Raw genomic sequence first — 23386 nt, forward strand, 5'->3', positions numbered from 1 at the left:
GTACGCTTGCAAGAGTAGGCGCTCGTAAATACGCTGTGGATATGCTGTTTTGCATCAAGTTAATACTGCCCATTAAATCCGATACCTCTTTGCTCTTAAATCTAGAGGAGACGGCTCTGCTCTGTGGCTCTATGGCTTCTCTCTGTGTAAATCATTTATACAGCTGTCTTTATCTTGCTCTGGAGAGCTGGCTGCTTAATTGAGGATAAATGATAATGATCAGACCTCAGTCAGCTTCTCTATAAATTAACTCTAATGTGTGTATCATACACAACACTCGTGCCAGAATGAACATTCACATTCTCTTTTCCTAATACCTCCTTGTTCTCCTGATCACTCTGACACTTTTTTTTCTTTCTGTCATCTCAATTTTCTCCAGAGCATCAGTACAGCTTTGTTTTCTTCTTGGGTTTTATTTATATATCCATTCTCTGTTTGTCTTTTCCTCCTTTTTTCCTTTCTGCTTTCTTTCTCTGTTTTCTCATCCATCTGTGATTTGCTCTTCAGAAGAATTTGCTAATTTTCTGAGCTCTGTCTGCAATGGGCAGGATTTATGAATGCTGGCTCATTCCACACTGTTTTTTGCTAAACATTTCAAGTATTCTTTCCTCAGGATAGATTTTTATGGTGACACACAGCTTGTGCTGTCACTGGGACCTGCTTTTCTGCTCTTGAACTGAACTACAATCTATCAGCTCACTCGTTAGTTTTGTGACAGTTAAATTATTTCAGATACCACTAGGCTTGGTTATTTATTGAAGACAAATGTTTTCAACAAGTAGAGAGCAGTGCAACAAGCTTTTTTGCCTTTTTAACCTTGATCACAGATGAATGTTTCCAACCTTTTTTCTGAAGACGTTTTAATACAGCTGTCAGATAAGGCCTGCAAACCTGGGCAGCATTATCATTCTTTGTCATCCAAATGGAAAAAGCAAGTGAAAACATTTTCTAAAGGACGTTGACACCATTTTATAGTGCATAAGGTTATTTCTGATACATCTGTGAGTGAGTGAACTCAGTTTAATTTTGTAGAGCTTTTCACAGTTTGCACTTTTTTGAAGCAGCTTTATGTTAATATCTTCATACATTATAGTAGCATTTAGCAAATTATAGCTGGGTGATAATATAAAGTACATTTTGGGAAGATGTAAACTATCAAGCAGCTAAAAATTGCTATGTAGTATTTATCACTTTATGTATGCAGGTAAAGTTGGAGATATATATATGTATATATACAGTGGGTACGGAAAGTATTCAGACCCCCTTAAATTTTTCACTCTTTGTTATATTGCAGCCATTTGCTAAAATCATTTAAGTTCATTTTTTTTCCTCATTAATGTACACACAGCACCCCATATTGACAGAAAAACACAGAATTTTTGACATTTTTGCAGATTTATTAAAAAAGAAAAACTGAAATATCACATGGTCCTAAGTATTCAGACCCTTTGCTCAGTATTTAGTAGAAGCACCCTTTTGATCTAATACAGCCATGAGTCTTTTTGGGAAAGATGCAAGTTTTTCACACCTGGATTTGGGGATCCTCTGCCATTCCTCCTTGCAGATCCTCTCCAGTTCTGTCAGGTTGGATGGTAAACGTTGGTGGACAGCCAATTTTAGGTCTCTCCAGAGATGCTCAATTAGGTTTAAGTCAGGGCTCTGGCTGGGCCATTCAAGAACAGTCACGGAGTTGTTGTGAAGCCATTCCTTCATTATTTTAGCTGTGTGCTTAGGGTCATTGTCTTGTTGGAAGGTAAACCTTCGGCCCAGTCTGAGGTCCTGAACACTCTGGAGAAGGTTTTTGTCCAGGATATCCCTGTACTTGGCCGCATTCATCTTTCCCTCGATTGCAACCAGTCGTCTTGTCCCTGCAGCTGAAAAACACCCCCACAGCATGATGCTGCCACCACCATGCTTCACTGTTGGGACTGTATTGGACAGGTGATGAGCAGTGCCTGGTTTTCTCCACACATACCGCTTAGAATTAAGGCCAAAAAGTTCTATCTTGGTCTCATCAGACCAGAGAATCTTATTCAGGTGTTTTTAGCAAACTCCATGCGGGCTTTCATGTGTCTTGCACTGAGGAGAGGCTTCCGTCGGGCCACTCTGCCATAAAGCCCCGACTGGTGGAGGGCTGCAGTGATGGTTGACGTTCTACAACTTTCTCCCATCTCCCGACTGCATCTCTGGAGCTCAGCCACAGTGATCTTTGGGTTCTTCTTTACCTCTCTCACCAAGGCTCTTCTCCCCCGATAGCTCAGTTTGGCCGGACGGCCAGCTCTAGGAAGGGTTCTGGTCGTCCCAAACGTCTTCCATTTAAGGATTATGGAGGCCACTGTGCTCTTAGGAACCTTAAGTGCAGCAGAAATTTTTTTGTAACCTTGGCCAGATCTGTGCCTTGCCACAATTCTGTCTCTGAGCTCTTCAGGCAGTTCCTTTGACCTCATGATTCTCATTTGCTCTGACATGCACTGTGAGCTGTAAGGTCTTATATAGACAGGTGTGTGGCTTTCCTAATCAAGTCATATATAATTATTTATTTATTTATATATATTAGTGCTGTCAAAGTTAATGCCAATTAATTTTAACGGCACAAATTGTATTAACACAACGCGCATTTTCTGTTTGACCCGTGGCCTAGCCCGTAGTTGGAGAAATGGAGATGCACAGTGTTGCCAACTTAGCGACTTTGCAGATCCCTTTAGCGACTTATTTTTCCCCCCTCTTCAAAAAAGCGGCTAGCGACAAATCTTTAGGGTTGGCCCAAACACACCCCTTTCTTTCCCTCTCTGTGCATCTGCTCTGTTCAGCGAGCGGCGGAGAGGAGCAGCGCTTTCAGTTAAACACAGATATTATGTATAGCCAAAATCACAGCATAGCTATTGTCATTATCTTATGTGTATTTGATTTCATCAGACGACTGCTCGGTTATCAGGATTTTTGTGCAGATTAACATCTTGGAAAGGAGAGCTGGTTAGCCTAGTCTTAATGGGTCGCATTTCAGTCACTATTTCATATTCATTCCGTTGTCTGACAACAGAAACAGTAAAATATACCAATGAAAACCGTTTTATTGAGAATTTAGCTGCATCAAAATACAGTATGTGGGCACAGGGAGGTAAACAAATCTAATAATAAATAATAAATATACATTTTGCATTTTCAGAAGTAGTGAGCTGCCCTGTCCTGCAAAAATGTAAACAGGTTTGTGTAAGTAAATTGCTCAGTGCAAAGAAAGAGAAGTAATGGGAACCTGGAATTTCTTTTTCATGTGTCTAATAGACATGAACAAGTTCTTTGAAAAACTTATTATATATATACCTATAATATATAAATATATATATATATATATATATATATATATATATATATATATATATATATATAATACCTATATTGAAGACTGGTGATCCTGCTAATGTAGCTTAACTACAGACCTATCAGTATTTTTCCAGTTGTTTCTAAAGTAATTGAAAAGGTTGTTTGCAATAAGTTAGTAGAGCATTTAAATCTTGGTTATTTTCCATTACATCCTATGCAGTTTGGATTTAGGGCACATCACTCTACGGAGACAGCAATCTGTTATTTCGTGGAACAAATTAAATCCAGTCTTGATAGGAGATGTGTTGTTGGTGCGGTCTTCCTTGATTTTAAAAAGGCTTTTGATACCGTTAATCATAATGTTCTTTTATCTAAATTATCAAAGTTAAATTTTTCTACTAATACATTAAAATGGATGGAATCATACTTAAATTTAAGAAAACAATGCACAAGAATTAATGATGTATGCTCACCAATTCTTGACTATAATATTGGAATCCCACAGGGGTCGATTCTTGGACCAATTTTGTTTAGCTTATATGTTAATGATCTGCCTACAGTTTGTCCAGAGGTCCAGGTTCAGATGTATGCCGATAATACAGTTGTTTATACTTCTGCTAAGACAAAAGAACAAGCTGCTATCAAACTTACTGCTGCATTGAACAAAGTCTCGGATTGGTTGTCATTCCTGCCTTACTCTTAATGTGAGCAAAATTGTGGGAATGTATTTTTCCATCAAGAGAGTTGTTGAGCATTTTAAATATTTGGGTATGATTATGGATTCTAATTTAAATAATAATAATAAAAAACATATTAAAAAAGATCTCTAAAAGTGCTAGAGCAAGCTTGATGATCTTCAGGAATATTAGGCACCAATTACCTGTGGCTGCTGCTAAACTCTTTATGCATACAATGATTCTCCCTCATTTATCTTATTGTGTAAGTTGGTCCCATATAAGTAAAACTACGTTAAATCCATTATATACTATTTATTAACAAGCTGTGAAAAATTTAGCTAAAAAGCCAAGGAGCTATCATCACTGCAATATTATTCAAAAATATAAATAATTGATTTTTGACAATTTGTGTTTTGTTTTTTTTGCTGATGTGTGTTTGATGTATAAACTACTTCGTGATATTGCACCACCACCTCTTAAACAATGTGTGACTTTCTGTAAGGACAATATTAGGCAGACTAGGTTATCAGTTAGAGGTGATTGTTTGACTAAATATAAGAGAACTTTTTGGACAATCTGCTTTTTCAGTTAGAGCAGCAGAAAAATGGAATTTAATACCAGTTTATATTAGAAAGTATACAACATTTAGTATTTTTAAATACTGCCGAGGGACTGCAGATGCAAATTAGCTTTATAGCTAACTCTGGCACAACACTTCTGTTGTGCATTGTCCCTGTTAAATAAATGAAATAATCTAAAACTAAAAACTATCCAATATATAGAGCGGTGTGATAATATACCGTATTGACCCGAATATAAGACGACCCTGATTATATGACAACCCCCCTTTTTCCAGATATACCTTTTGGAAAAAGGCTTTTTGAAAACCAAATCTTGTGTTTTACTGAGAAATTTTTTATTTATTTTCATATTGCATATTTTTCCTATTTTAATTGTTTTGAAAGTATGGTAAATACTGGTAAAATGTACCAACAATCACATTTAAAAATATACACTTTTTGATATACAGGGCTGTACAGTGCAACATATATAATTATACTTGTTAGGGGCGTGCGATATGACGATTTTTGATGGTGGACGATTAAAATGTCTCCACGCCATGGTCTGCTTTTGAAGAAATATCGTAGTATCGTGCTACAGTGCACATTATCAGCTGCATTGGCGCCACCGTATCAATATACAGTACAATGTGACAAATATTCATATCAAATGTTATCTCAGCAGTAGAGTTGCACAAAAGTGCATTATTTGCATGTGCTTTAAAGCCTTGCCGGTTAAACATTTAATTCATGTGCTGTTCTTATGTGCTTCTTGAGCGCATACACATGAAGCACGCGCACACTTTCAAACAGCGACTACTAGACTTAAGTTTAAGACTTAACTCAACTTATAAGTTATCTTTCGCGTCTGATTGATTTCACGTCTAATACTGTCAAAAACACACAATGTATAAACACAGTTATGTCTAAATGAAAGTAAATAGTTTAGAGAGAAACAGATGCATGCAGGTCTTAAAGGGACAGAACTAAACATGCTGCCGACTGTCATTAAAGGGATAGTTCACCCAAAAATTGAATTTCTGTCATTATTTACTCAGTCACTCACATATTGTCCCAAACCTGTATTAATTTATTTCTTGTGCTGAACACAAAAGAAGATACTTTGAAGAATGTGGTTAACCAAACAGTAGCTGGTCCACATTGGAAAAAAACAAAAACTATTGAAGTCGTTTGGTTACCCACATTCTTCAAAATAGCTTTTATGTTCAACAGAAGAAAGAAACTAATTCAGGTTTAAAACAATTTGAGAGTGAGAAAATGATGATAGCCTATAAAAATAAAACACTATGACAGAATTGACAGACAGATGACAGAATTGTCATTTTTGGGTGAACTATTCCTTTAATATTAATTTAAAAAAATAAATAAATTAATAAAAAAAAACAGAAAAATCACTCACTGCTCATGACTGATGAGCTTTAATACAGTTGCTTAAATGTGAAATTGATGTATGTAGTGTTTTTTAATATTTAATTTTATTGCTAAATACTGTACCTGAAAAATAAAGCACTGTTTGTTTTATTTGTATATTATGTGTATTTGTAATGTATATCCTTTGTTCTTATTTTCTAATAACAAAGGTAAAATGCCAAAAAATTTAATCTTCGCCCACTTTGGCCTAAATGGCCTAAATCATTATAAAATCGTGAATCGTGGTGTTCCTGAATAAAATGGTGCTATGATATTTTTGCCATATCACCCACCCCTAACTTGTGCTACAACTGTTTGGCCTGTGCTACAAAACTTTCAACCTCTGTAGCACCAGTGCTATGTGCAAAAAAAGTTAACGTACAGCCCTGGTATACCATAAAAATAACAGGTAGCCCATCTGAATTATATAACATTTAGTCTATCCATCTCATAGTAGCCTACCAAAATGTTATTAACAGTAGAAGTGAAATCCTTTTTGTAGTCTTCAAATCTGGGTACTGTCTTACGTTTTAAAATCACTTACAGAGGATGTTTTTGGTCCCATCAGGCTAACATGACAGTCAGGACTCATTCCGCTGTAAGCTTTTCTTTTTCTTTTGTTTTCACTCGCAATCTTTACAACACGCATTACAGTACATATTTCATGGCACACTTGTTTTACGCGTATTTGGCGCCACCTATTGTTGTGGGTGTATTATTGAAACGTCAAAGTCTAGAGTCTAGACCCTGAATATAAGACGACCGCAATTTTTCAGATGAATTTCTAAGAAAAAAAACATCGTTTTATATTCGGGTCAATACGGTAGCTTACATTTTGTGACGTTATAAACAGTTGAGATTTAATATATAATACATTTGATTTTACTTTATTTTAAATAAATAAAAGATCTCATTGGGGTGCACCTTTGTACCTTATTTGCCCCTTAAGGGTACATGTTAGTACCTTAAAGAAATTATAAAAGAAAGTATGGAAATTATTCTAAAACCCGAATTCCGTAAATGTTGGGACGTATTTTAAATTTGAATAAAATTAAAACTAAAAGACTTTCAAATCACGAGCCAATATTTTATTCACAATAGAACATAGGGTAACACTTTAGAATAGGGAACACTTATTCACTATTTACTATGACTTTTCCCTCAATAAATTCCTAATTTGCTGCTTATTAATAGTTAGTAAGGTAGTTGTTAAGTTTAGGTATTGGGTAGGATTAGGGATGTAGAATAAGATCATGTAGAATAAGGCATTAATATGTGCTTAATTACTACTAATAAATGGCTAATATTCTAGTAATATGCATGCTAATAAGCAACTAGTTAAGAGACCCTAAAATAAAGTGTTACCGAACATAGATAACATAACAAATGTTTAAACTTGAGAAATTTTATGCACAAAATGAGCTCATTTCAAATTTGATGCCTGCTATAGGTCTCAAAATTGTTGGGACGGGGGCATGTTTACCATGGTGTAGCATCTCCTCTTCTTTTCAAAACAGTTTGAAGACATCTGGGCATCAAGGTTACGAGTTTCTGGAGTTTTGGTGTTGGAATTTGGTCTCATTCTTGCCTGATACAGGTTTCCAGCTGCTGAAGAGTTTGTGGTCGTCTGTGACGTGTTTTTTGTTTAATGTTGCGCTAAATGTTCTCTATAGGTGAAAGATCTGGGCCCGTTTTCTTAAAGATTCTAAGAATCCTCTCAGAAAGCTCCTAATTTAGCTTAAAAATTTCTAACTAGGAGTCTTAGCTTAAAAGTGATTCAGGACCAATCTGAGAGCAACTCTGAGCGAGGAAAAGACAAAAACTTTTATCTTAGTGAGGAGGCGGGGCTGACCCCGTTGCTAGCTATGACACAGTCTTTTGAAGACTGTGATTGGTTGGTTGTCCAAGAAGCTTTTAAGAGTAGGGTTTATTACAAGCCTTCACTTTGAAATTACAGGCGTAATTTTTCCTGTTTTACCGTTCTCTCTCTCTCTCTCTTTCACTCACTCACTCACTCACTCACACACACACACACACACACACACACACACACACACACACACACACACACATTATATATGTATATATATTCTTTATTTTTTATTTACCATGCTGTCATACTTAACGTATTTTATAGGAAATGAACAGCGACACAATAAGGTTCTGAAAGTGCTGTCAGGTACAGACCCAAATCACCGCTGCTGCAGAGTTGCATTTTTCCAGTTGCCAAATAAGTTAATGTAGTTACTGTAGTGATTACTTCCATTTCTGGCACTATGGCATTTCTGCGCAGTGTCGGATATTAGCTTGTCTCTAATAAGATCGGTCACAGACATGATCCCTGCACGATCTAATGTATAGCGTCTTATTAACTCACTGTCATGCATTGTGTGCAACACATCTCTTCTCCCTCTTCAGGTTTCGTCTATTTTCTCCACTGCTAAAGAAACTCTTAAGCCTCTTAAAAGTCCTCGTGCGTACTCCTAACAATGTTGGACCTTAAGACCTCTTTTAAGGGTTAAGATGCTTTCTGAATTACTTTTTTCTTTACTAGGATCTTTTCTTTAATTTTAAGGGGAAACACCCAGATTTCTAAGAGTTTCCTTAGAATTTTGTTACTAGGAGCAACTCTTAGCGCTAATATTTTTCATGAATACGGGCCCTGGACTGCAGGCAGGCCAATTCAGCACCCGTACACTTCTATTTTGTGCATTACATATGTTGCTCTAAAACCAATATACCTTTCAGCATTCATAGTGCCTTCCAAAACATACAAGCTGCCCATACCGTATGCACTTATGCACCCCCATACCATCAGAGATGCTGGCTTTTGAACTGAACACTGATGACATGCTGGAAGGTCTCCCTCCTCTTTAGCTCGGAGGACACTGCGTCCATGATTTCCAACAAGAATGTCAAATTTGTACTCGTCTGACCATAGAACACTTTTCCACTTTGAAACAGTCCATTTTAAATGAACCTTGGCCTGTAGGACATGACGGCGCTTCTGGACCATGTTCACATATGGCTTTCTTTTTGCATGATAGAGCTTTAGTTGGCATCTGCAGATGGCACGGCGGATTGTGTTTACCGACATTGGTTTCTGGAAGTATTCCTGGGCCCATTTAGTAATGTCAATGATAGAATCATTCCGATGAGTGATGCAGTGTCGTCTCAGGGCCCGAAGACCACGGGCATCCAACAAAGGTCTTAGGCCTTGTCCCTTACGCACAGAGATTTCTCATTTCTCTTTTCAAAATGTCTTGCTTTTTCAGCCCTTTGTTGCCCCCGTGCCAACTTTTTTGAGACCTGTTGCAGGCGTCAAATTTGAAATGAGCTCATTTAGTGGATAAAAGTGTCAAATTTTACACTTTTAAACATTTATGTTCTCTATGTTCTATTGTGAATAAAATATTGGCTCATGTTGTTTGAAAGTCTTTGTTTTCATTTTATTCAAATTTAAAAAACTTCCCAACATTTTATTTTAGTACCCAAAGAAAGAAGTATTAAGTATTTTTAAATGTTTTTTTGAAATTGAAATGTCTCTTATGCTCACCAATGCTATATGCATTTGATCGAAAATACGGTAAAACAGTAATATTGTGAAATATTATTACAGTTTAAATTTGTTTTATATTTGTATACATTTTAAAATATAATTTATTCCTGTGATGGCAAAGCCTTTCTGAATTTTCAGAGGCCATTACTCTAGTCTTCATTGTCACATGATCCTTCAGAAATATTCTAATATGCTTCAAAAATATTGAAAAATCTTAATTATTCCAACTCAATGAATTAAACTTTATTAATATAGCTATGTGATAATATGAAAGTAATAAAATAAGAACAAATGGAAAATTACTAGCAAAAACACAAATAAATACAATAGAACAAAGATACAAATAAAATAAAATTGCTTTAAGTTTTTTCTGGTAGGCCTAACAATGGTATTCAGGTACAAAATACTATAATGTATAAATGAAAATACAGATGAATCCATATTAAAGGTAAAGAAGTTATTCAGTCAATCGGAGCAGAGTGATTTTCTTTTATTCTTTAATTAACATTAATGACATAAGACAGAAGGTATATTCAGCTGCCGACACATCAGATTTTCTCCTAACTCTTTACATTCATTAAGATTTTTTATTTTTAACTCCATTAAGACTTCTTACGAAAATACTCGCCGATATGGGCACCCAGGTGACTGATATGTTAATTTAAGCATGATAAGATGCAAAAAAACTCAATACAGTAATAGAACGCTGTTTGACTTGTGGCTCTCAGTGTGCATGCTTTGGGTGCGTGCACACAGAAAACAGCGCAGGAGCCCTGATTTGAGTTCTAGTTCTTGGCTAGGGTTAGCAAAGCTTCTGGCTCACCCTAGCCCCCACGTGGAGCCAGGCCTGGAGCTGAGATTTGCTATATATACAGTAGTAAGTGTAGTAACATCCCTAAGTAAGTTTGCACATCCTGCAGTCACATATGAGAGGTGAGATAGCACAAACTCAAACTCTATAACATTAATGTGAGTAAGGTGTATAGTAATTTCAAATGATAAACCTGTCAGTCATCCGTGTTCACAGCTTTTATCTGTGTGTGCATCTGTCCTAAACATCTGTCTTCACACCACAGACTGTGAGTGAGGGCCCGTTAGATTCAAGACAGAGACATTATAAAAGACCTTCAGATGTTTTCTGATTTGTAAAGAATGTCTACAGCACATTGAGACCAAAGCTGCTAGCAAATGAAAGCATATGAACATTGGATTTCTTTTTCCCTGGTATCAGTACTAAATATAGCTTCATGTTTTTACAAGGTTCATTGCTAACCCATCAAATGCTTTGAAGACCGAGAGAGTGGCAAGACAGAAAGTGCAGTGGATTCACTGCTAGTTTCGGTTCACATTTGGTCCAGCCACTTAATGTGGACAACACATGTGCTTTTTCTCTCACTCTTGCTTTCTTCTTCTGTATCTTTCTGTCTCTACCTCTCTATAACCCCTTTCACATAGTAATACCAGTAAATTGCCATAAAATTACCAGAACGACTTTACCGGTAAATTCAAAACTGCGCTGTTCACACAGGCAACAGCATTCCGTCTTTTTTCCGGTAAAGCACCATTCGGTTTTAAATTACCGGTAAATTCTGTGACATCATAAAACAGAAATGACCTCTAAACGGCTGCGCCTCACGGTGTTGTGTTTGTAAACATGGAGGGGTAAACGCGATCAGTGTTTTTGTTGATGTTTTCATTTTTGTGCCAAATGTTCACGTTCATGCTGCTTCTTTTGGCCCAGAGACATCGCACGACTTCAAACACAGCGCCAAATAAAGTAAATGCGTCATCTACATCAGAATGTTATGATTGGCCCAGAGCTGTTGAATTTTGAATTTCAACGGCTCTGGATTGGTCCGGAGTAGACGTCTTACGTCACCGCGTTCTGAACTCGTACGTGCTCATACCGGTAACTTTCCTTCTGCGTTCACACACAGCAGAATTCCGGCAATTTACTGGTAATGTTACAACTTCTCATACCGGTAAATTGCCGGAACGAATTTACCGGTATTTTTGAAAAGGTCCTGTTCACACATGATCTCTTTACGGCAATTTACCGGTAATTTTCCGCAAAAGTCTGTATGTGTGAAAGGGCTTTATGACTATTTTTCTCACTTCTTATCACTGTCTCTGTCTGTCTCCTTCATTGCTCTTATTATGCTGGGTACAAACTAAAAGATTTTTAAAATCTTATAAGATCTTCAAAATGTGAGAGACCACAAACATGAGGACAAAAAATCCTTGATTTAACCGTTTTGCTCCTATAGTGTGTGGTGTCCTCGGGGTTCCCCCCACACATCAGGATTTCTGATCTGAACGTGTTGAATATTTACGATTTGCGATCGGGACGCCTCCAACGTTCTTCCGAGCAGATTCAGTCACTCTTAACACACCTCACACCACAGGGAAATCTGATAAGATAATCTTTAGAACCACCAAGATAATCGGGACATTACCTAGGATTAGGAAGGGGAGAAATCGGCCCAAAATCAGCCCGATTATCTTGTGGTGTGTACCTAGCATTAGTTTCTTCAAATTTCCCCATCCCTTTTTTTTCAACTCTACCCTTCATTCTTCATTATGAGTCCTATCATGTTCTGATCTCTTTGATCTGATATTCTCCTTTTCTCATATCCACGTTCATTGTTTGTCTTCTTCCAAAACATATTATACCAAGTGCTACTGTTTAGAGATGTGCAATATATAGTCACCATATGTTATTTTTTAACAATATCCATGCCATCATCTAAAACTCATTTAAAGTTAATCTTAAAAAACACTAATTTAATAACACTGTTAAATGTAACCTTTAGCAAATTTCAAATGATAATGTTTTGATGCATAAATTCACATAGCAATCAAGATGAATGATTTTATGTGCGTTTTATTTTATTTTAGATAAAATAGCATACAGTGGGTACGGAAAGTATTCAGACCCCCTTACATTTTTCACTCTTTGTTATATTGCAGCCATTTGCTAAAATCATTTAAGTTCATTTTTTTTCCTCAATGAACACACAGCACCCCATATTGACAGAAAAACACAGAATTGTTGACATTTTTGCAGATTTATTAAAAAAGAAAAACTGAAATATCACATGGTCCTAAGTATTCAGACCCTTTGCTCAGTATTTAGTAGAAGCACCCTTTTGATCTAATACAGCCATGAGTCTTTTGGGAAAGATGCAACAAGTTTTTCACACCTGGATTTGGGGATCCTCTGCCATTCCTCCTTGCAGATCCTCTCCAGTTCTGTCAGGTTGGATGGTAAACGTTGGTGGACAGCCAATTTTAGGTCTCTCCAGAGATGCTCAATTAGGTTTAAGTCAGGGCTCTGGCTGGGCCATTCAAGAACAGTCACGGAGTTGTTGTGAAGCCATTCCTTCATTATTTTAGCTGTGTGCTTAGGGTCATTGTCTTGTTGGAAGATAAACCTTCGGCCCAGTCCGAGGTCCTGAGCACTCTGGAGAAGGTTTTCGTCCAGGATATCCCTGTACTTGGCCGCATTCATCTTTCCCTCGATTGCAACCAGTCGTCCTGTCCCTGCAGCTGAAAAACACCCCCACAGCATGATGCTACCATGCTTCACTGTTGGGACTGTATTGGACAGGTGATGAGCAGTGCCTGGTTTTCTCCACACATTCCGCTTAGAATTAAGGCCAAAAAGTTCTATCTTGGTCTCATCAGACCAGAGAATCTTATTCAGGTGTTTTTTAGCAAACTCCATGCGGGCTTTCATGTGTCTTGCACTGAGGAGAGGCTGCCGTCGGGCCACTCTGCCATAAAGCCCCGACTGGTGGAGGGCTGCAGTGATGGTTGACTTTCTACAACTTTCTCCCATCTCCCGACTGCATCTCTGGAGCTCAGCCACAGTGATCTTTGGGTTCTTCCTTACCTCTCTCACCAAGGCTCTTCTCCCCCGATAGCTCAGTTTGGCCGGACGGCCAGCTCTAGGAAGGGTTCTGGTCGTCCCAAACGCCTTCCATTTAAGGATTATGGAGGCCACTGTGCTCTTAGGAACCTTAAGTGCAGCAGAAATTTTTTGTAACCTTGGCCAGATCTTTGCCTTGCCACAATTCTGTCTCTGAGCTCTTCAGGCAGTTCCTTTGACCTCATGATTCTCATTTGCTCTGACATGCACTGTGAGCTGTAAGGTCTTATATAGACAGGTGTGTGGCTTTCCTAATCAAGTCCAATCAGTATAATCAAACACAGCTGGACTCAAATGAAGGTGTAGAACCATCTCAAGGATGATCAGAAGAAATGGACAGCACCTGAGTTAAATATATGAGTGTCACAGCAAAGGGTCTGAATACTTAGGACCATGTGATATTTCAGTTTTTCTTTTTTAATAAATCTGCAAAAATGTCAACAATTCTGTGTTTTTCTGTCAATATGGGGTGCTGTGTGTACATTAATGAGGAAAAAATGAACTTAAATGATTTTAGCAAATGGCTGCAATATAACAAAGAGTGAAAAATTTAAGGGGGTCTGAATACTTTCCGTACCCACTGTATATTTTAATATCAGCCATTTATTACTTACTGGCCATAATTATGAAAATAATTGCTTATAGTATTTTTTCTTTGCCATTTTATTTAATTCTTCCATTCTATTTCACGCCACTCTTTAATTGCAAATAATATGCAATTAAATCCCTGAAATCTTTACATTTAGTTCCCACATAAGTATATTCTTTTAAAGTATATTATTTCCTTAACTACTCTCTTTAAAACTATGCTAAAGTGTCCTACTTTTCACAAGGGGCTACTTGTTCTACTTGTACTACAAAACAGAATAAAATAGTTATGCAAACTGGGACGTACCATGTGTCTAATAAACAAGGGTGCGAGACTGGCCTAATCACTGGATCTTATCTGTTGCTCGTTTTATGAAAAAGAAACACGAGTGTTTATTCAATTTTGAACTTGAGTGTCACATTTCAAAGGTCTGCTGCACGAGCAGCGTTACAGCAGCTTACACGCCTCTTTGGGACCTACTGCAATGTGCTGAACGCCAGCCTCGGAGAGAAAAGCCTGTCTTTGTTTGCATTCATAAGAGCCGCTCCATAAAAAAAGGAGGAGAAAAACGAGGCATCACATTAAAAACACACGTGGAAGTCGAGTTTCTGGTGTTTTCTCTAGGGGAAAGCTGATCTTAGATATGTGGTTTTGACCTAAACAAACAGAAATCACTAAAGAAGCCATAATTTCTTGATTAAAGATGATTAATAGTGTAGTATTTTTGCTGGATCCTCTGCTTTATTTATCTGTCACTCGCCCTTCTATTATTTCATTCCAGCGATAAAAGACATGCCGTGAATGATATCAAAACCGCAATCGTCTGCGATACATATCTGTTAAGGAGCTTGTCCCAACAAATGCCACGTGTTTGGTTTGTTGTACTCACTGTGTAGGCAACTTCTGAGGAACGACCAGCCTAAAACACTGTGTGTATATAGCAACTGTCAAAACAGAGCTTTTTCTAAGGCCAATCCATTATCATCTCCAACATTTCAGAGCTTGTTTTCTTTTAATTGCTAACTTAGGTCATTGTCTATGGTTTCAGGCCACAGCACAGCAGTAGTCTGTATCAAAGGATCTCTCCCCACCCCTGTTTATAGTCACAATACCAAACACTTATACACAACATGTGGTCAACAAAATAAGACTCGAAGGCAAGATGATTTTGGGGTTTGGGTCAAATGGGTCGAAAAAAGAGGTTCATGGAGAAATTACGCCATTGATGCAAAAAATACAAGAATTATATGATGCAAATGTGGCCGTGCGCATCTGCCTTCACACTCACGCATATAACACATATAAAGTCATGCAGTATAAAGTCAGTGTGTCATTTCACATGATTTAGATTAATGAAATATATAAAACAACAGCTGTTTTTGTTCATCTGTCTGTGGGTTATGATGGAGCATCTAATGTAATTGCTGCACATGTGTTTGTGTGTGAACAGGGGGCTAATCAGACAGCCACAGTGATTGTGTTGTGTGCTCTGAGAGATTTTAACCTGGGCCAGGAGACGTGTCAGCTGGCTATCAGAGATGTGGGGGGGCTGGAGGTTCTCATCAACCTGCTTGACACAGATGACATCAGATGTAAAGTAAGTGCATCCAGACTCAATTAATTGGGTCAGAGGTCACAGTTTGAGTCTGAGAAATGTTTATTCTTCTGTTTTTCATTTATTTAGTTTATATTTTTACAGATGTACACTACTGTTCAAAAGTTTGTGGTGGGAAAGATTTTTGACGTTCACAAGAGGCTTCATTTATTTGATCAAAATACAATAAAAACAGCAAAATTTGGAAATATTATTAAAATTTAAATGTATTTTAAAATGTATTTTATTCCTCTGATTGGCAAAGCTGAATTTTCAGAATCATTACTTCAGTCTTTAGTATCACATGATCCTTCAGAAATCACTCTAATGTGCTTATTTGGTGCTCAAGAAACATTTCTTATAATTATCAATGTTGAAAACAGTTGTACTGCTTAATATTTTGGGGGAAATTGTGATACACTTTTTCAGGATTCTTTGAACAGTAGAAAGTTCAAAGCAACAGCATTTATTTGGAATAGAAATATTTTGTAATATTATAAATGTCTTTTAATGTGTAAATGCTGAATACAAGTTATCATTTCTTTCAGAAAAATACTTACTATCCCCAGCTCTTTGAACTAAATATTTAATTGTTACATTAAACATGCACAAGTAACACTTACTATTATAAAGGCATATCAAACAAAAATATGTTGAGGCCACAGCAATTTTTGCTCTTGACATGACAACAGTAAAGTAAAAGAGAAGGTGAAGCTTTCATAAAATTCCAGCAAGTTCATAAATGTAAAAAATGAAAACCCATACATTTCAATTAATTCAACAGCATTAGATATGTAAAACAGTTATTCTAAAAATTGATACTTTAATCTCTCTTGCTGTTAGATTGGTTCTTTGAAGATCTTGAAGGAGATCAGTTGTAACTCTCAGATTCGTCAAACCATCGCTGATCTGGGCGGTTTGCAGACCATGGTGTCCATCCTGGACTCTCCTGACAAAGAGCTGAAGTGCCTGGCTGCAGAGACCATCGCCAATGTGGCCAAGTTCAGACGGGCCCGTAGGACGGTCCGACAACATGGTGGCATCAAGAGACTGGTGAGAAACGTGAAATCTGTTCCTGTGTGTTTGTCAGAACAGGCTGACTGTGATTAAAGTCTTGCATAAGGAAAGGAGACAAAAGGATGAAGCATATGTTGAAGGTACATACGTATACCATGCTCTATTTCTCTACTTGCTCTCTTTCTTTCGAGACTGTTTCTCCCAATCAATTTCTATGCCAGCATCAAAGGGAGCACATTGCAGGTAAAAACAGATTGAATGTCGTGCTCCCCCCTCATCCTGGCATGTGTGTTTATTGACAGAGTGACTCTCGGTATGATTAGGGCTCGCGTGTTACTCTGCTCTGTATATTTACTCGGGGCTAGACTCGGACGTTCTCAATGTAGCTATCATAGATTAGTTACAGTTAAAGACCCAGACCACCTCTGAATGGCACGCGCGTGTAATGCTGTGTTAGAGCGGCCTTTCTGGCTTGACGGCAGGGGAAACATGAAATTTACTCTTTGAAGGATGTGGTCATTTGTAGATTTTGGTGTGACATAGTCTGAATTTTCAGGCCCTGTTAAGTAACAGCCAGTCTTTGGCTGATGATGAATGTTTAGATGAATGTTGGCAGCTTCAGGGCAGGAGATTGTGTTCCACATCCTGCAGACTCAGTGACAGAAGTGCACTGAAGATGTCATAAAGTACACCATGACCCTATTAATAAAACATTCAAGTTCGTTTTGACATGACACAACTCTCCTACCTTAATGCGGAGTGAAATTAAAACAATATAAAGCACAATAATGTAATAATAATAATATCATGTGAAGCAGAGTGACAAATCTATTGCAGTATTTCAAAGTTCAAGCACAGGAAAGTGCGTTTGAAAAGTTGAAGTTGTTTCTGGCAGGTGGAGTTGTTGGACTGCTTGCCTAATGGTGTGTCTCTGAGTGCGGAGCAGGAGAGGGATGCGGAGGTGGCGCGCTGTGGGGCTCTGGCTCTTTGGAGCTGCAGCAAGAGCACCAGGAACAAGGAGTCTATCCGTCGGGCCGGGGGAATCCCTCTGCTCGCCCGGCTGCTCAAGTCATCACAGAAGAACATGCTCATCCCTGTGGTGGGAACCTTGCAGGAGTGCGCTTCTGAGGTTTGCTTCATCATGTTGAACCAAAAGCAGATGCTTAAAATGTTTATTTGAAATTTCTTTAATAGCTACACTGAAATAAATTTAATGTAGGATTCCCTTTGAAGCTATTTTCAGTCAGAAATTGCTAGTAAATCTCACAAATAATTCCAAAAAAAGGCAAGTAACTGTTTTTGATTAAACATGAAATTTTGACTCCCTACAGGATTGCATTCTTCTTCTTTTTTTTTGTGATTTGTGCAATCAAAATGACTTGATTTTGTGGTGATAATTTACAGAATCTTTTTTTTTTTTTTTATAATTAGGATAGCACATTTACCATATTATAAGTTGTTAGATGCACAACAGTCATGCATGATGCAAAGAACAAACAAAATGCATAATAAAATTAGGGATAATTCAGCTAAATCATTTAGTTTTTGTGAAATCTACATTTTTGATGTTATTGTGCAGTAAAATGACGAATTATGCAGGATCGCACAAAATTTTGTTGATTTTGCATTGGATTTAGAGATTGCAGAATTGTGAAAAACTGGAGAACAAAGTCTGAAATACTATAGTATGTCTGTGTACAACGTAGAAGGAAATTAAAAAAAATAATAATGCTATTATTCAGCAAAGATACAATAAATAAATAAAAAGTGACAGTAGAGACATTTATAATGTTAAAAATGTTTCAAATAAATTCTGTTCTTTTAAACTTTCTATTCATCAAAGAATCCTAAAAATGTCATGATCACCACAAAAATATTAAGCAGTTTTCAACATTGATGATAAGTAATGTTTCTTAAGCGCCAAATCAGCATATTACATTTATTTTTGGAGTATCATGTGACACTTATGACTGGAAGTTCTTCAGCTAATTAAAATCAGCTTTGCCATCACAGGAATAAATTACATCTTAAAGAATATTAAAATAGAAAATAATAATTAAAATATTTCACAATATTTCTTTTTTGATCAAATGAATGCAACCTTATAAAACCCCTAACTTATGAACAGTAGTTTAATTTGAATTCTAAATGTATTTTCATAACAGTTATCTATATGTCATAGCATTATAAATAGCATTAAATACTATAAAGTATATTTAAATACAAAGAAATATTGTGAAACACAATGCAAGCTTCAAATGCTATATGTAAAGCCACTCTATACAAGGACACTCGACTGAAAATAGCACGCCTTACTTTTGACTGGCAGATTGTTTCTATTAAAGGACCAGTTTGAAGATGTGAATGACTGTATGAGGCCAGAAGCAAGAAACCCTAGGATGAAATAAGCGTTACGCCGCTGCACGCAGTGTTGTTTGGCAAGGCAGAGTGGTTTTTACAGTAGGTGTTCAGCGTAGAGAGTCATTCTGCATGTTTGTGTTGGCAGAAGAGCTACAGAATTGCTATACAGACTGAGGGCATGATTGAGGATCTGGTGAAGAACCTCAGCTGTGACAACCAGGAGCTCCAAATGCACTGTGCCAGTGCTATCTTTAAGGTACGGCCGTACACACTCAACTACACTTTTCTTTGGCACCGTGTAAAAGGGCTGAGGTTGAAATGAAAATACTAATTTAGCCCTGGCTCTGATTGTCAGTGCGGCGCACATCTTGATGCTGCCTAAATCTGTGTACTGTATGTTTGTGTGGCTTCACTCCTGTGTTAGTGTGCAGAAGATAAACATACCCGTGATTTGGTGCGGCAGTACGACGGACTGAAGCCACTGGTCATGTTGCTCAACGAAGCTGAAAACAAGCAGTTACTAGCTGCCACGACTGGAGCCATCTGGAAATGTTCCATCAGCTTGGAAAATGTAGCTAAGTATGTGCATGTAACTACAGAGCTTCTGCACAAACATTTTTCATTTTTCAGAAAACTTATGACAGTTTTCCTCTTAGAACAACCATAATTACTCATCATGTGTGGACGAAATATTTCATACAGTATATTAATTCACATAATTTATCAAAAATTAGAAGAAGTTTGACTTTTCTGATCTTGCAGAATACAGGTCTCCATTCCTAAAAATCAAAAATTCATTGTGTGGTCAATAGACATTTTGATCTCAGTGTGGCATATTTAGACTAGGAGGAGTCAAGCCAACGTGAGATGCATAATTGGCTCCAGATTTGGTCAAATTGTGCATCACTCATGAAAAGGGGTCCTTCAACTTAGTGAAGGACAGAGGATGTGCAATCAAACGCAGCCTTCGTTTTTATGAGATGTCTCGTTTGTTCACTTCTAATGCTCAGATTTTCCATGGCTCAAAGCTGTCAACCATTGTCCATCCGAGTCTGTGCTGAGTGCAGCTACAGAAGTGATTATTTGAAGAGAGAGCAAAAGTTTTTATAAACTCTGTGAATGAGCTCTGATCTTTTATGATGACTTTTTGCTAGAGGAATGCGAATTGTTCTTTCACCCATACCGCTAACAAAAGATGAAGTAAAGTGTTGATTTTATAGACACCCGTGATGTGTTAGTCGAGGCCGTTGCTCCATTAGTGGCAAGTGGGCTGTGGGAGATGTGGAATGCTTCTCTGAAACAGTCGTACTGTAATAATCAGGAGTGTAAGCTGAAAGACTCTTAAACCGTTTGTCATGTAAAGCACGTTGGTCTTTATTCCAACGTCACTTAGCTCAGTGAAGATGATGACCATCCTGGAGGCTTTCCTGGTGTAATTTTTCTGGCGGCTGATGTCTTTTAAGCCAGTCATTTTCCCCCATAAATAAAAAAAAAAAAAAACTTGGAATCATTATCTGGCTTGCCCGTTCTGTCACACAAGCACTCTCATATAAAACTGATTTACACATATTACTTTGCTTTGCAGTATGCGTTTGGGGACATGTACTCTACAGGGCTCAAAAATGCATTTTTTAATTCCACCATTACCTGTCTATAAATTATCAGGTGTTATTTTCACAACTTTGAAGCCAAGGAGCTGATAAATCTACATTTTTAGTTTATGATAAGAGCATTTTTTTAGTATTTTATGGGATTGTTATAGACTAGGATCTGTAGAAGGATCTACTGTCTGGCCCCACACCAGTCGCAAATAGAATAGTATTGAAAGAGGAATTCAGAGGGAGGCTTGTGTCTGAAATGGCCCAGTAGCAGCTCTCTCTCCACCTCATAAGTCAAAGCTGACAAAAGCTCATCCTGCGTTTACATCAGGCTTAGTTTGCTGAAACTGGAGGCAGGTGCCCCATGCCACATTCAATTCACTTAATGTCCCATTAGCCAAATAAGTGTCTTCTAAGAAAAGTAATGCTTTGTGAAAACATTCAGTTGTTAAGATTGGGGCCACGGTAATACCTCTGAAGAAGCCTCGTTGAAACTTATGCTTAAAAGTGAGATTAAACAAGCCAGTAAATAAACTGTGTGAACACTACTGAAGTGTAAACTCCTGTTCACACCGAAAAAGATAACTATAACCAAAAAGATTTAAAAGATCATTCTGGGCCCGGTTGCATGAAAGCCCTTAGTTATAAGTTTAAGGCAACACTTGGTGAAACTTGGGTTGCAAGAAAAATCCTAAGGGTCAACTTAAGGAACCTTAAGAGGCTGTCATTTAAGTATTCCCCTTAATTATCTAAGTTAAGCCTTGCTACAAAGTCCTTAGTAACTATTTCACCTTGATAAATTTAAGGGACCAAAACAGCTCCCTTAAGTCATCTTGAACTCAGTATCTGCAGGATTTTTAAGCTCAAATGTAAGACTTAAGACATTTTTTAAGACCTGCACAAATAAAATATCATATGAGCGTAGTAGGGCAGTGACTATGGTAACATATTAAACTGTAAAATGAGTGTAAAAAGCATAACTTATAAGTTTTCACAAAACAAAAAGTAGCGCTCGTTTATTTAATGTTTGTTCGTGCTTTAGTTAGGTTTGTATTTCGTTATGTTCTGTTTATTGTCATAGATATATACACATCTATGTTTATTGTGAGATGTAGTGACTATAGCAACCGCGGCACCCATTGCCATTGCCAGGAACTACCGTGAAACGCTTAGTATAAACACAATGGCTTCGTCCGAAATCGCATACTACTTGTGTAGGTACTACATTTGAATTCGAACGTACTTCTCGACCATTAAAAAAGTACGTTCTATATAGTATGAATGAGGATAGTATGAATGGAATTCAGACGTACTACATCCGCCATGTTGATGTTGTCACGTGTCATGTGTTTTCACAACAGCGCAAAAATTTAAAGAGCCCACTCCACTGCGTGAACATCGTTAATGTTTTTAATTCTTACCGCTTGCATCTGCCTTTTAAGGTCGTTTGGCTCAACAGCTCAAAGGAGACGTCGGTCAGATGCTTGCAGATCATGGCTTCGTCGACAGCATGTAAACCATTTATTAATAATTAGCTAGTAAATTTTACCTCAGAATAAAAGCAGCCACAGGCTGATTTTGAGCAAGGAAGTAATTTATTGCAGTAAATGAATGCAAGTAAAAATACATAGGAGAAACAAAAGGAACAACATGGAAAAAAATGAATAAACTTGAATAAATTAATACATACACACAAATAAATTTTATATAAAAAACAATAGATAATATAAAACAAAACATTATATAAGTATCACCTATTTATCTAGTAGATTTCACCTCAGAATAATAAAGCCACAGCCAGCTGTGAACAGAACGACAGAGGCTGATATAAATCTAAAAATACATATAGAAATAAATACATAATATATTCATTATAGACAATATACACACATATAAAGATAGATAAATGATTCTAATTATAATCTTTAAAAAAACTATATACATATTAACAGACTGTGAGCAGCATCATACAGGGTGGCCTTCGACATCCCAAGTCCTCTGTGCATGACATTGTGCTCAGAATGAGCAAGGCAGTTATCAGGATTTTGAGGAGGCTAATTGCTTTCCCCACCGCTGATGACCTGGTGGCAGTGGGAGCGGGTTTTGCCCAGCTAGATGGGTCTCTAGCTGTCCATTTGATAGCTGGAACAATAGATGTGTGTCACATCCGAATTGAACCACCAGCGACGCCCAACACTATTTCGACAGGAAGTTGTTTCATTCTGTTCAGCTGCAGGCTGTCACTGTCCGGCAGGGGAAGTTCCTCTATATCTTTGTTGGGTATCCCAGGTCTGTGCACAACGCCAGGGTGCTGAAGAACAGCCCTGTTTACACTGGCCGCCTGTATCCACCTGCAGGAAAATTAGACTTTGCAAATCAGTTCATGTTCTTATATTGCTATCGTTTAAGCTTGTGTAACAGTCTACAGGGTATTGTGATGCATTAAGTTCAGTATCAGTAGTTAGAGGTGCACTGCATCTGTGTGTATCCCTTTTGCTTACAGCTCACTGCCACTGATAGCCCTTGTGATGAAAAAGGAAGCAGCATTTTCAGGGCTTCTGCAGGCTTTATAAAGGAAATTCTAGCAACATAAATCACAAATGTCACTTGGGCGTTATATTTATTTGAACTTAATTTGACAAATTTATTACTTTATTCCTGGGGTAAATGTTGGATTTCCATTTTTGCTACCCAAATTTAAAGTCCTCATCTTGTACACATACAGGGAAGAAAAACATTTTGATATTG

The 23386-nt window shown here is 37.4% G+C and overlaps 1 protein-coding gene across 6 annotated transcripts in view; it reads left to right on the top strand.

The window, feature by feature from the left end:
* odad2 (outer dynein arm docking complex subunit 2) overlaps positions 1-23386 on the top strand; it is a 67247-nt gene that overhangs the window by 21190 nt on the left and 22671 nt on the right. For all 6 annotated transcript variants that reach the window (XM_058794391.1, XM_058794393.1, XM_058794392.1 and 3 more), the window contains 5 exons: positions 15519-15665; positions 16506-16715; positions 17575-17808; positions 19186-19296; positions 19465-19619. In XM_058794391.1, the coding sequence (XP_058650374.1) occupies positions 15519-15665; positions 16506-16715; positions 17575-17808; positions 19186-19296; positions 19465-19619 (857 nt within the window). The remainder of the gene's footprint in view (positions 1-15518; positions 15666-16505; positions 16716-17574; positions 17809-19185; positions 19297-19464; positions 19620-23386) is intronic.

Source organism: Onychostoma macrolepis, chromosome 12 (genome assembly GCF_012432095.1).
Source record: "Onychostoma macrolepis isolate SWU-2019 chromosome 12, ASM1243209v1, whole genome shotgun sequence".
Lineage (NCBI taxonomy): Eukaryota > Metazoa > Chordata > Actinopteri > Cypriniformes > Cyprinidae > Onychostoma > Onychostoma macrolepis.